The 12,627-nt window shown below is 37.1% G+C and overlaps 2 protein-coding genes across 2 annotated transcripts; one reads left to right on the forward strand and one right to left on the reverse strand.

The window, feature by feature from the left end:
- Positions 1-4,450: 4,450 nt before the first annotated feature.
- LOC135711128 (transmembrane protein 223) lies at positions 4,451-5,288 on the forward strand. The gene is made up of 2 exons (XM_065233868.1): positions 4,451-4,902; positions 4,971-5,288. Exons 1-2 carry the CDS (start codon positions 4,476-4,478, stop codon positions 5,264-5,266), a joined length of 723 nt encoding a protein of 240 aa, XP_065089940.1. The 5' UTR covers positions 4,451-4,475; the 3' UTR covers positions 5,267-5,288.
- A 155-nt stretch (positions 5,289-5,443) lies between these two features.
- Positions 5,444-5,845, reverse strand: Nop10 (Nop10 ribonucleoprotein). The gene is made up of 2 exons (XM_065233869.1): positions 5,703-5,845; positions 5,444-5,632 (listed from the first exon to the last, which is right to left on the reverse strand). The coding sequence occupies exons 1-2, from the start codon at positions 5,754-5,756 to the stop codon at positions 5,492-5,494; spliced, it is 195 nt and encodes a 64-aa protein (XP_065089941.1). The 5' UTR covers positions 5,757-5,845; the 3' UTR covers positions 5,444-5,491.
- Positions 5,846-12,627: the final 6,782 nt, after the last annotated feature.

Below are 12,627 nucleotides of genomic sequence, written 5' to 3' on the forward strand. Positions count from 1 at the left end.
GATTTCCCCCCGATCCAGACTTCCTGGCTGTCGACAAACGTTCCCCAAACACTTTAATTACATTTGTAACGGTTGATTTGGCAACTTTTAGCGATTTTGCCAACTTTGCGTGCGAGTAGCTCGGATTTTCGCGATGCGCGAGCAAAATTTTGATACACTGCTCTTCTTGCTTGGAAGGCATTTTGACAACTGAAGAGTGAATTCCAAAATCAAAATAGGAGCAACATTCTACACACACACACCTTCAAAATGAGGGGTGTTCAGGTTTTTTAAATGCAAAATTGAAAGAAATACGTTAAGTTGATATTGACCAAATTTTGACCGTATCACCCTTTAAGCGGAGGCACAAAAAGTTGTTTTGGCAACCATGAAAAATAAATGATATTACTGGCATCCGTGAACAAAGCTCATGCCATCATAGAGCTCTTCGTTGAGCAGTTTTGTTTTGTTTCGTGCGCAAAAGTTCAAAATGAAGTGCAAAGCAAACCAAATTTTTCTTGTATTTTGATTTTTCTGTAATGCATTCAGAATTATCTTGTTTTGTTTCCGGATGCACTGTGTTAGTTCCAGGTTATCTGAATCCTTTTCCATTACGGTGCTGGTGTGGCTCAATACAGCTTTCATTTAAAGCTTTGAGGGCCCACATCCTGTAGTGCCACCCCCAGAAAACTGGACAAGATAATGACCATTTGCCGGATGTTATTCTTTTAAAAAAAAGTAGAAGGGTCTGTGCCTAGGGGCACGAACGGAAGCTTGACGTAGGACCCCTAGTGGACGGAACAAATGTGAACATTTAGTTCTTTTAAATGATGAATGATCTTAACTCTTTCCGTTTTTTATATGTAAGCGTATAAAATTTGTAGAATTTATTTCAAAGAGAAAGTTGATGAAGAGAATCCAAGGGACTATCAACTTGAGTATTTTCGATTCATCTACCCGACTTTAAAATGCGTATTTTGAATTTTTTGTTACTTATGAATTTTTAAGTTTTGTGCATTTTGGTATTAAAGTGTATTCAAATCACCCCTCACAGGATTTCCTTCCGAATTATATGAATGGGGCGGGGTGGAAAGTATTGTTTGTGCAAAATATGTAAAAAAGGAGGGACTTCGAGAGATTGAACTCTTGAGAGCTAATTTTCTCACAAATTTGATTTATTGGCTTTCTGGGGACTGAATATACACCCAAAGCGAATTATTCCCACTTCTCTCAAATTCAATATATATTTTTAACACTTCCTACCAGCGTGTTCTGGAAGATGGTCGGACGATGATTAATCTCACCAATACATTCGGGCCTACAATTCCACACCTTCTATAGGGACCAGGTTGAGCCTTGATAGCTAGCTGCTTGTGGGAACTGATGACCTTGACAAATGTTCAAATAATACTCTTAACAAATTTATGGTGGTCCTGAAAAGGACCGTTTTGTAGTGATGGTTGAGTAATTCTGAGCTGGGTGTTCAACACGGATGAAGCTGTCGAGCTGTATGTCGTTTGGAACGAGGCACAGTGGTTCAAACCTACCGAAAACGTGCGTTTTTATTTTGGGTATTAAACGTCATTTTGGAAGGGTAGCGTCTTCAGAGAAGTTGTTAGATACTTTGTAAGCTTTGTTTTGAAGTAAGTAAAATTAGGATCTATCCACCTAGAAGGGCAATAGAAAATTCAAATTTAGTAAACATGCTCAAAAGTGGTTGGTATTTTCATCAAAGTTGTAGATAATGCAAATAATAGCAACTTTGCTGAAAGTGTCAATATCGTATACTCAATGTATGATGAGTTAACTGACGTTTTTATGAAAACTCCCTCAAAAATCATTTTTTGTTAGAAAAAATGTTCAAAATTTTATTTTAGCAGTATGATTTGTTCTAGAATGTTGTTTTTATCATGGCTTGCTAGGATCATGATGTGAAGCCGAAAAAGCTATACAGTGTTGTTTGAATGAGAGATGACGTGTTGTAGAGGTTGGATGTTGTTGATAGTATGGCAAATGTATTTCTAACATGCCAAGCGTAGAACCTATCAGAACCTAATGAAACCACTTGTATTTTGTAGTTCAAAGGCAAACTTTTTGAATGAAGATGGTTTGGCTTGCCCGTATTTGCCCGTTATCCAGATTTTTTGCGTAGAAAATGATCTATTTTTGTGTTAAAATATTGAATAACTTTTGATAGGTTCATAATAACAACCTAATGTCTTCAAATAAAATGCGTGTTTTGATGATATCTACAACTTTTTAGAACAAATCATACTGCTAAAATAAAATTTTGAACATTTTTTCTAACAAAAAATGATATTTGAGGAAGTTTTCATAAAAACGTCAGTTAACTCACCATACATTGAGTATACGATATTGACATTTTCAGCAAAGTTGCTAGTATTTGCATTATATACAACTTTGCTGGAAATGCCAACCACTTTTGAGCATGTTTACAAAATTTGAATTTTCTATTGCCCTTCTTGGTGGATAGATCCTAATTTTACTTACTTCAAAACAAAGCTTACAAAGTATCTAACAACTTCTCTCAAGACACTACCCTTCCAAAATGACGTTTACATACCCAAAATAAAAAACACACGTTTTCGGTAGGTTTGAACCACTGTGCGAGGGTGACACGCTTGGCATAGATGACCGACCCACAGCAACTCACGAAGAGCTACTGATTCCGATCCATAGCATAGCGGTGCAGCTTCTTCCTCCTTTGATGGTTACTTATGTGGGCTCTGCAGCTCGCTGCTTGCAGGCAGCCTTTCGTTGTTACTGAAGAACAATTTTCAACGCCACACGCCGAAAGCACTGCTACTGCTGCTACTAATTTCGACGACAATGGTGTGGTCGTTGGGAGCGTGTGGTTCTGAGTATGGCGATGAGTGTGCAAAATATTACGCAATTCCATCCTCCCTATTCGTACGCGCCCGAGGATCGGAGGCGAATGCCACTTCGACTTGTTTCGTCTACTTACTACTCTCTGACGACTGTGCTGGGGAAGCAGCATATGCATGTAGGTAATTGGTGGATTTGTTAGTTAATTCGACACTTTTGGAAAATGCTGGACATTTACCAGTTTTGCAATAGTTTCTTGTTGAAAATCAACATTCGGAAGCATTGTTATCGATGCGTAGCCATATTTCTGATCGATTGTTGATAAAAATTATTGAAATTGGACCAGGGGCAGCTGAGTTATTAACTTTCAAAATCTTTCTTAATTTGTTATATATAATTTAATAATTTGTTATATTATATATTTTCCCCATATAGAAATCAAAGACGTAGTCCTACGTCAAAATACCATAAACGAACGATAACCCTAATTATAGAACTATTCCCCGAATGTTTTGGATGAACACGTCATCAAGTAAAATAACCATAACAATTTTATTAGGATAAGCCGATGGAAGTAGAGCAAGTGCAGGCGGAGGATAGGATGGACGCGTATCCTTGCATCGCCAGATCAAATATTTCATTGATTTTTGCTTGATTTGTACTAATAAAGAAAGTGATTTGTTTGATGATTTTAAGTTAAGCTTTGTGTGATGATTTTAAGATGAATTTTCACGCATTTATTATTGATGGTAATGAGCCCTAAATCTATATATATATATATATTTTCTCCCCATTACCGAAAAACAAATCAGGCGTAACATTTGATAACAGCACAATACCATTTGTAAACAAACTTTCTAAGGCCATTTACATGCTAAAACCATAGAGGTAACTCTAAGACCACTGGGTCCCGAAGAAAATCATTATTATTTTTGGCTCACTCAGTACCAGAACAACGGTCCCAAGCAGTCCCAAGCTATTTCACTCACAAATCAAATCAAAACAAACATAGTGTATTATATGGACCACTGCCGTTCTACGCATATCAGTCCCATGTTTCAAAAGTTGCTTCTGAGAAAATCGCGAATAATGTTTCGAATCATTTCTGCTCATTGGAAGAAATATACGTTAAAATAAGTTACCGCATTATTCACATTTCAACAGAATCAATATGTTTTAGTGAAAACTACAGAAATTACCTTCAATGAAAACAGTTAAGCCTATTTTTATACGAACAATATTTAATGGGACTGTTATGCCTAGAAATTTGCAATGAAGTAGGATATTCTACGCATTTTAGTCCCACTAGGAACTGTTACTTTCAGTGTTGCTTTGATGGCTGTACATTCATTGTACATTCAATAAATATTTTCCCACAGTGCAGGCGGTTATAAATATATAATCCCATATACTTAAGATCTCACGAACACACACTTAAATGTGAGCTACTGATGGTTGAAAACAAAGCCTTTGGTTTGGCGTGGCCGTGACAGCTGTTTGTTTTCAATTTAACCACAATAACACCACCGCACGCAGATAAGTCATAAGTTAGTTAGGTAATAACCATAATATATTGTACATGTAATTTATTTAATAAAACCACAATAACTGTAACATAGAATATCACCCAAAAACAGCAATCAAGCATCATGATATTACGGTTACTTACCGGTTCCTTCCGGCACCATATCACTTCATTGTCACCGGGAAATGTAGTTACTGCCATTCGAACGCAGCTCCCAAAACCACTATTTCTACCACAAAGCGCTAAGCTATGCTGCACAGGCAGCCGTCTTGCGGTCAATCCAGTAGCGGCTCGTGTCTACGACATCAACACCAAAGTGATCAAAGATGTAATGCTATACAAGTACGAAAATCCACGGTTCTACCGGATCTTGAATATGTTCGCCATCAGCCAGTTTCTATTTTGGGGATATCTGTCGCATTTTGCCTACACTACGCTGAGAGATGCGCCCGTTCCCGATGACAAACGCGATGATCTGGCTTGGTACGAGAGGATTAACCTGGGAGAGAATAAATACCGCAACGGCATTGCAATCATGTCTTTTGTGATAGGTAATTTGAGCGAATTATTGTAACCATAACCATGTAATATTGATCCTAACTTGATTCCCGGTTTTTAGGATACGGTATTCTATTCACCTCGTGGATGTTCACATTACGATCGATACGCTTTTTGATTCTTCGGAAGGGAGGCGATAAAGTGAGTGTGGTCACCTACGGCCCATTCGGCAAGAATCGTATAATGGAAGTTCCCCTGAACTGCATTTCGGCGCATGAATCTAGGGAAGCTGCGCGCGTTACAATTCCTATAAAAATTAAGAACCGCTCCTTCTTCTATGTCGTGGACAAAAAAGGCGAATTCACTAATGCTCGTTTGTATGACTACACCGTTGGGATGAGAAGGAATTGGAAGTAGTGCTTGTTTGGTTTATATAAACAATAGTTGAGAAAAATTTACATGCTTGAACTATCATGAAAGAAACAGCCCGTCCATGATTGTCCTAACATGCTATTTTAAGTGATGGACAACCAATAATACGCAAGTTATTTCACAATACACGAAACATCATAAAACTTACAAAATATTTACGGTATAAACATTTAATCCTTTATTCTTACAATCATTCTTAAATCTAAGCTTCTAATAAACTGGTTCAGGACTCTGAGTCAATAGTAATCCGAAACGCTTCTTGATGATGATACGATGGCGAGAATATTTGTCTTCCGGAGAGAATCTCGCCGGATGTGCGGATTGTGTTGGACTTCCGTCGGAGTAATTTTTCTGTAAAGATATGCGAGTTGAATCTCTGCACCAATAGGGAAAGGTGTTAAGCATATAAATTATATATTACCTTCAATGTGTAAACCCGTTCACCTTTTTCATTCACAGTGTACATAAGATACATTTTGTTGATATTTTGTGGTAGATTTCCGTAGAAAACTTGATATTTTAATACGATCTGCTGATTACCAATCTCCAAAATGACGATGATGCACGCACGCGTTTTTGAAGAGGTCTTGTTTGGAATTTTGAAGTGACAGCTAAACCGTGCGTTCAGCTGAAAACAAACACGTCAAAATACAACGCAGGGCTGCTTTGGAAATTTCATCTACACGGTCAGAAAAAAAGACCCCTAAAGTAAATTCTTTCCACTCAGTCAGCACTCGTGTTTATCCGGTTTATCCAGCATTTTACGATCACTTATGGCCGCCACAATCTGGCTGAGTTTCTGGTAGGGAACATAAGATTTGAAGTTTGGCTTGTGTCGTTTGACGTGTAAACGATCAAATTTGAACGTTTCCCAACAAACAATTCAGAGTCACAAATAAGCATATATATTAAATAAATGCTTTATAACAGTGTACAATGCTGAATAAAACGGGTTGTCAAGTTATGTGCTGAAAAAACCTTATTGAGATCGATCGATGTTGCGCCTTTATTCCGCATATACTTATTAAAAGCTATACAAACGATGACTGTCTTCCTGATTCAACTCCAGAAGTTTGATCTAATAACATACTGAATAAGTGTAATTTGCACATACATTGACGCTCTCGATTCGCTATGAATGTTTAACAGATAAAATGAGGGGTTCGTGGATTTTCCTATGTTTCGAGGGGTGCATCTGGTCCTAAAGTTACCTCTATGTTACTACTGTAACAGTGTTCCTATTAATGGAGGACAAGGTTTCGAAAAATGTATACCATTTAATTGCAGTGTAATATTTTTCTAGCAAAATACAGATTGAAACCTACACGGTAAGAAAAAAGTACCCAAAATTGAGTAAAAAATTTACTCAATGCTGGGTTCCAACACTTGAGGTCCACCGTTGAGTAATTCTCAAAAATGTTCTGGTTAAATTTTACTCAACTAATGAGTAATTTCAGATGAACTCAAATTTGAGTTATTTTTCAATTCAATAATCAATATTTATTTAGTTGTATTGATTTTTAATGTTCTTATAGTTTTGATTTTGTGCATGTTTTTTGAAAGTACACCATCAAATAATTGTTAAAAAATCAACTAAAATATTTTTTAATATATTTAATTCAAATCAATCGCACTGTGATTTGAAGTGAAAATAAACTCAAATTTTAGTTAAAATAACTCAACCGGCATGTTCTCACAGTAGAATGAATGGTTGAGTACTTTTAACTTATTTTTGGATGAAAATTGTAACAGCGCTTCGATGATTGGATCTGCAGCCGTTGCTGGCAGTTCATTGTTTGCGATTGCCTTAGTCGTTCACCTACAGTTAAAGTGGGTTTTCGTCCTTGTTAATGATTGAAAAAGTGGCTGGATGCTTGATAGATTGAAGGTAAGTGTTTTTATTCATTCTGTAATGTGAATACTCCCAAATTTATTATGTTTTATCGATCCGTACAGGTTGTAATCAAAGAGCTGTCAATATGGATTGAATTATCCGAAAATACTCGACAGATAACACCGCTAATCGGCTGAACATCCAGACGAGACGGATTTCACGCGGTCCAGACGGGACCGATTTTGTCGTCCAAACAGGACCGGTTTTTGTTTCGTACGGTCAATCGAAGATCTTCACAGATGCAAACAATTAGATGGTGAACATCAAAATGTCCAACGGATCCATACAACTTTAGACATTGAGCAGTATTCGTGCCCGAGAAGAGAAAATATTATGGTGTTTGTTGAAACCATCCATCCACATCCAGAGTTTGCTGAACTATGTCAAGAAGAGGGAGTGATCTGCATTAGTGCATCTGAGGTACTGTCTAGATTTGATTTTTGAATAAATGCATTAAATTATATGCCCTTTTCCACAATTTCGTTTCTTCTTAAATTTAAAAAAAGGAAAAATATTTCTTTGCTAACATTCTGTCATTTTTCTCCTCCCGACGTTGAGAAAATTTCACCTACTTCGTTCGATAATCAAGTAGGTTGTTTTCACCCATTGAAGCCCAGATTGAAATCACTCAAAATTGAGTTTTCTTGTTTAACTTAATTTTACCTAGCCCCACTGAAGCCACGTGTTGAGTGAAAGTAACTTAATTTTGGGTACTTTTTTCTTACCGTGTACACAGCAAATAAAAAATGTAATATCGATCAATGCAATTCAAGCTGATGTATAAAATAATGATGTAATAGCAAAAAGCAGATACAATATTACATCAAAGGATGTAATTTTGTTCGCAAAATCGATGTATATCGTACAACGTTATATTATACAACCGATGGATTGACCTGGTTGCAGCAGTTTGGATGTCATATTCAACAACTTTTTTTTTCTGTGTATAGTTTGACGTATAAAAATTTTACGTATATCGTTTATTAAATTTTTAATAAGCAAATTGTCTTAGTTCCTCCATAGAGGTAACTCTAAGACCACTGGGTCCCGAAGAAAATCATTATTATTTTTGGCTCACTCAGTACCAGAACAACGGTCCCAAGCAGTCCCAAGCTATTTCACTCACCCCTACATGTTCTGCATGAATCCACACACCCCTGATGTTATCTGTCAAACTTTCATAGCGAATCAAAACAAACATAGTGTAGTAATAGAATTTCAACTAGAATAGGGTACGTTAATCGTTTGCTTGGGACCAATAGGCTACTAAAGTGGTGAGCCAATTTAAAATCGTTAGTTTCGTATTGATTGTTGGTTCCTCCACTACTGGCTCACCCACACGGATAGAAATCTCCTTATACCTTTTGGCAAATTTCCATTGCTGATTATTCATAAAATGTATAAGTCAACTAATAAGCAGACGCCTTGCAAATAGTTAATAAAGATCATGTGTCAAATGAAATGTATAAGCGGTCACACATACCTTTTATGCATTCTAATAGGACCTATGTGGTTTGTCTTATGGAATGTATAAGGCTGATGCTTTGGCAAAAATGTATAAGTGAAACACATGCATTAAATAATTGATTTTCGTTTCGTGCACCCTACTTTTTTATAACAAATAGAAGCCGCAATCAAGATTATTCTTGTAGTGTCTAGCAGAGACGTTAAGTAGAGACACGCATAGACTGAAGCAAGAAGAACCAAACGAACCGTCAAACGCTGAACCAAACGAGCAAAGTAAATAAACATGAGCGAACACAATTCACCAGAAAGGAGTATTCTTCTCAATGATGATAAAGGTGTTTAATAATTTTCACGAAATATTTGATATCTGTTATTTCAAGCGTAACTATTCAAATCGACGTGTCTGCTTTTGTAAATAATCACTTCAATAAACGATGTGTCTTAACTGCTAACTCACCCACGCAAACAAACACCATATTTTCCCTACTAGCTGATGTTGTTAGTTTCTCTGAGTGAGCTAGCAGTTGCCTCAAATCGTCGATTGAAGTGATTGTTTACAAAATCAGATACGACGATTTGAATAGTTACGCTTGATTTATTTATTTATTGTTGGTTCAATCAAACACAACATTAAATAGTGATAAAAAAAATCGAATCGGAACGTTTTATTTAGTTGTGTGGTAATAATTGATTGCGCTGCAAGCAAAACAGTTAAATATGACAAAAATTATACTGTCAATGAGCGACTGTCATCTCTCGCCTTCGCTTTATTTGTGCAAAATGTTGCCGCGCACTTCATTTTTATTCAGTTCCGGTCGAACGTCGAAATTTTCTCAACAGCATTGCGGCACTGTATGAAAGTCATTTGAAGCCACTCGAAGAAACATGGTTGCCAGTGACATTGTCAAAAGATCCCTCAAAAATCGTGCTGCGGTTTCGACAGAAATTTTCATTGCGCGTCTCTATCAACGTCACTGGTGTCTAGATTTGGACCTTTTGGTTCATTTATGTATGGCCTTGATTATGGATGGAGTGCGATCTTTTGTGCGTACGAGTAGAACAAAGGGATAAGCTAGAGGAGCGTTATCAGTGATTGCGGTGGTTCAAGGAAAATTATATAAAGCATTGCCGAAAATATGACGCTGCAAAGGCACTAGGCTATTTGGGTTAAATCTTTTCATTTTATCTATTCCATTTTTATTACTGATTTATCAAATGCTCTATCTATATTGACGAATAGAGTTTCCTAACCATTCACCCTCCCACTAACACAAGTCTTCCCTTCCTCTATGAAGGTAGTATGGGTACCTTTCACCTTCTTAAGTAGATGTTGGATTAACTTACCATCCCTCACCTGCGATTGTAAGGATGTGGACAGATGTATAATGCGATGCTTGTTTTGTAGATTTTATTTTTGTGTGGGAAAAATAACCAATCCCAAGTCAAGTGTTTTTTTTTCGGCGTCAACACAATATATATTCTGCAAAACGTATTAGTTGACCGTTATATAGCCACCCACGATTTGTACAATTGCATATGCTATGCTATGCTATTTTAAAATATGTAAAACGCTGTCCAGACTGGAGAGTTATAACATGTTATAACGGTTGTCAAATAATTGCAACACAGAAACCACCATCAAGATAGCGCTATAACATGTTATAACTCTGTAGTCTGAACGTACTATAAGAAATATACCAATAAAATCAAATGAAAACTATTATTGATGTAATTTAAAAAATTAAGAAAACAATGCATACTGAAATATTTTTTTTAACTAGTTCGTTTATTTGGTTGCAAGACTTCATTTCGGATAGAACTTTCTATAATGCTGCACAGTGACACCATAGAGGTAACTCTAAAACGCTGTCCAGACTGGAGAGTTATAACATGTTATAACGGTTGTCAAATAATTGCAACACATGAACCACCATCAAGATAGCGCTATAATATGTTGTAACTCTGTAGTCTGAACGTACTATAAGACTAAGACTAGAATTTCAACTAGAATGGGGTACGTTATTCGATTTGCTTGGGACCAATAGGCTATTCAAGTAGTGAGCCAATTTAAAATCGTTAGTTTCCACCAGTTGGTGATACCTAATTACGCTCCTCACAAGTTCATACACTGTTATGGCTTGAGAACTTTAATGGTAATGGTTATGGTAGTCAGTAAGGTCCATGGATCGTTTTGTATTATTGGTCTACTTTACGTGATTATTCCACGTAAAGTCGACCAATAATACAAAACCATCCATGGGCCTTATTGTCTACCATAACCATTACCATTAAAGTTCTCAAACCATAAGTAAAAAGGTTCTAATATAGTTCTCTTTCCAAAAATATATGGAGAATACAACTATTTTGAATGGTAATGGTTCTTAAAAACCCAATATATTTGTAAGGTCCACTTCAAATAAACCATAATACATAAGTTTAAAACTTTATCACGCAAAGGGCAGCTATTTTGATTTATTGTAAAGGTTCCAGAACTCTTCGAATGATACGGAACATCACAATTGCATGAGGTTTCTTGTGAAAAGAGCAAGTATGTATGATAACTGTATCGAACAGAGATGAACCAGCCGATGGCAGAAAGTCTCTTTCATAAAGACAGAAAAACTGTATTGAATACGAAAACCTCATTACATTTCTAGATACTACGGACATGCACTAAACAAAGGACACGGACATTACACAAAAGATCAATGTGTTGGTCGCAGTGATTTGGGTGGAGAAATAAAAAGTAGAAGGGTCTGTGCCTAGGGGCACGAACGAAAGCTTGACGTAGGACCGCTAGTGTACGGAATAAATGTAGAGCATTCAGTCCTTTTAATTGATCAATTATCTATTATCTCAACTCTTTCCGTTTTTGAATTGTAGGCGTACCAAATTTGCAGTAATCTTTTTCAAAGAGAAAGTTGATTAAGATAATCAATCAATCAATTGCACCCCTGCTTCCTAGTTTGGTTAAAAAATTACAACTCTGGAGAGCATTTTGTGTGGTCGTTGGGGGCTTGTGGTTCTGAATATGGACAAACAAGCACAGATAAATTCTATTCCAACTCTTTACTGATGCAAGCTTGATTGCCCTGAAAAGTGCTGTTTTATTAAAGAGGACATCCATGGCCAGCACATCACGCATCACAGCATCACGGACCTCATTTTTAAGGAACACCTTCAGCACACCTCGTAGACCAGACTGGAGATACGTTTGACACCACCACGGCGAGCCAGACGACCGATGGCGGTTATCTCGAAGAACTTTGCGATGACACTTGGCACCTCCTTTATCAGACCTTTTCCTCCTTTGCCACGACCAGTCAATTGTTGCTTGTTGGTTGTGAAGGAGTGGACTAGCCACCACCTTCCTACTGCTGCTATTGCTGCTCACCACACCGTCCGAAGCGAAAATGAGCTAATGCCATACAGCCGGCGCTCTTTTATTTCTTTTCAGGTTAAAGCAGAATGATGTGCAACCAAGTGGTATAAAAACTACAAAGACTCCTCCCATTATGATTAGTTTGCTATCAAGTAGCGACACTAGCTCTTTTCTTTTTGCGTACACGGCGAATGAGAACGACCCAAATTTGAGTTTAGTAAATTTGTCTCTTGGTTTGCTGTGGATAACCTAAAAAATCTGACAGAAAATGATGAAATTGACGAAAATTTTATTCAGTTTCGTAGTAGTACCAATATACTGAGTGAATCCAATCTTTACTTGTCTCAAATTCGGGAATTTTTCCCTGGAAAATCCTGGAAAAACCTGGGAAAACATGAGGCAAATTTACTCATCGCTGAGTTCCTGCATTTTATTTCTTATTTCTGAGATAACTAAACTCAAATTTGGGTCGTTCTCATTCGCCGTGATATCACCTTGAAAGATATCGGCGCCGGTGGTTAGTGTGATTACCTCTCACCCCAGCAGGCCTGGGTCCAATCTCAGTCGGCGCCACCGGCATGTTCTAAGGCATAACATCTCTGA

The sequence above is a fragment of the Ochlerotatus camptorhynchus genome, unplaced genomic scaffold (genome assembly GCF_037179485.1).
Source record: "Ochlerotatus camptorhynchus isolate MF236.1 unplaced genomic scaffold, CSIRO-AGI_Acam_v1.1 ptg000423l, whole genome shotgun sequence".
NCBI classification, from domain to species: domain Eukaryota; kingdom Metazoa; phylum Arthropoda; class Insecta; order Diptera; family Culicidae; genus Ochlerotatus; species Ochlerotatus camptorhynchus.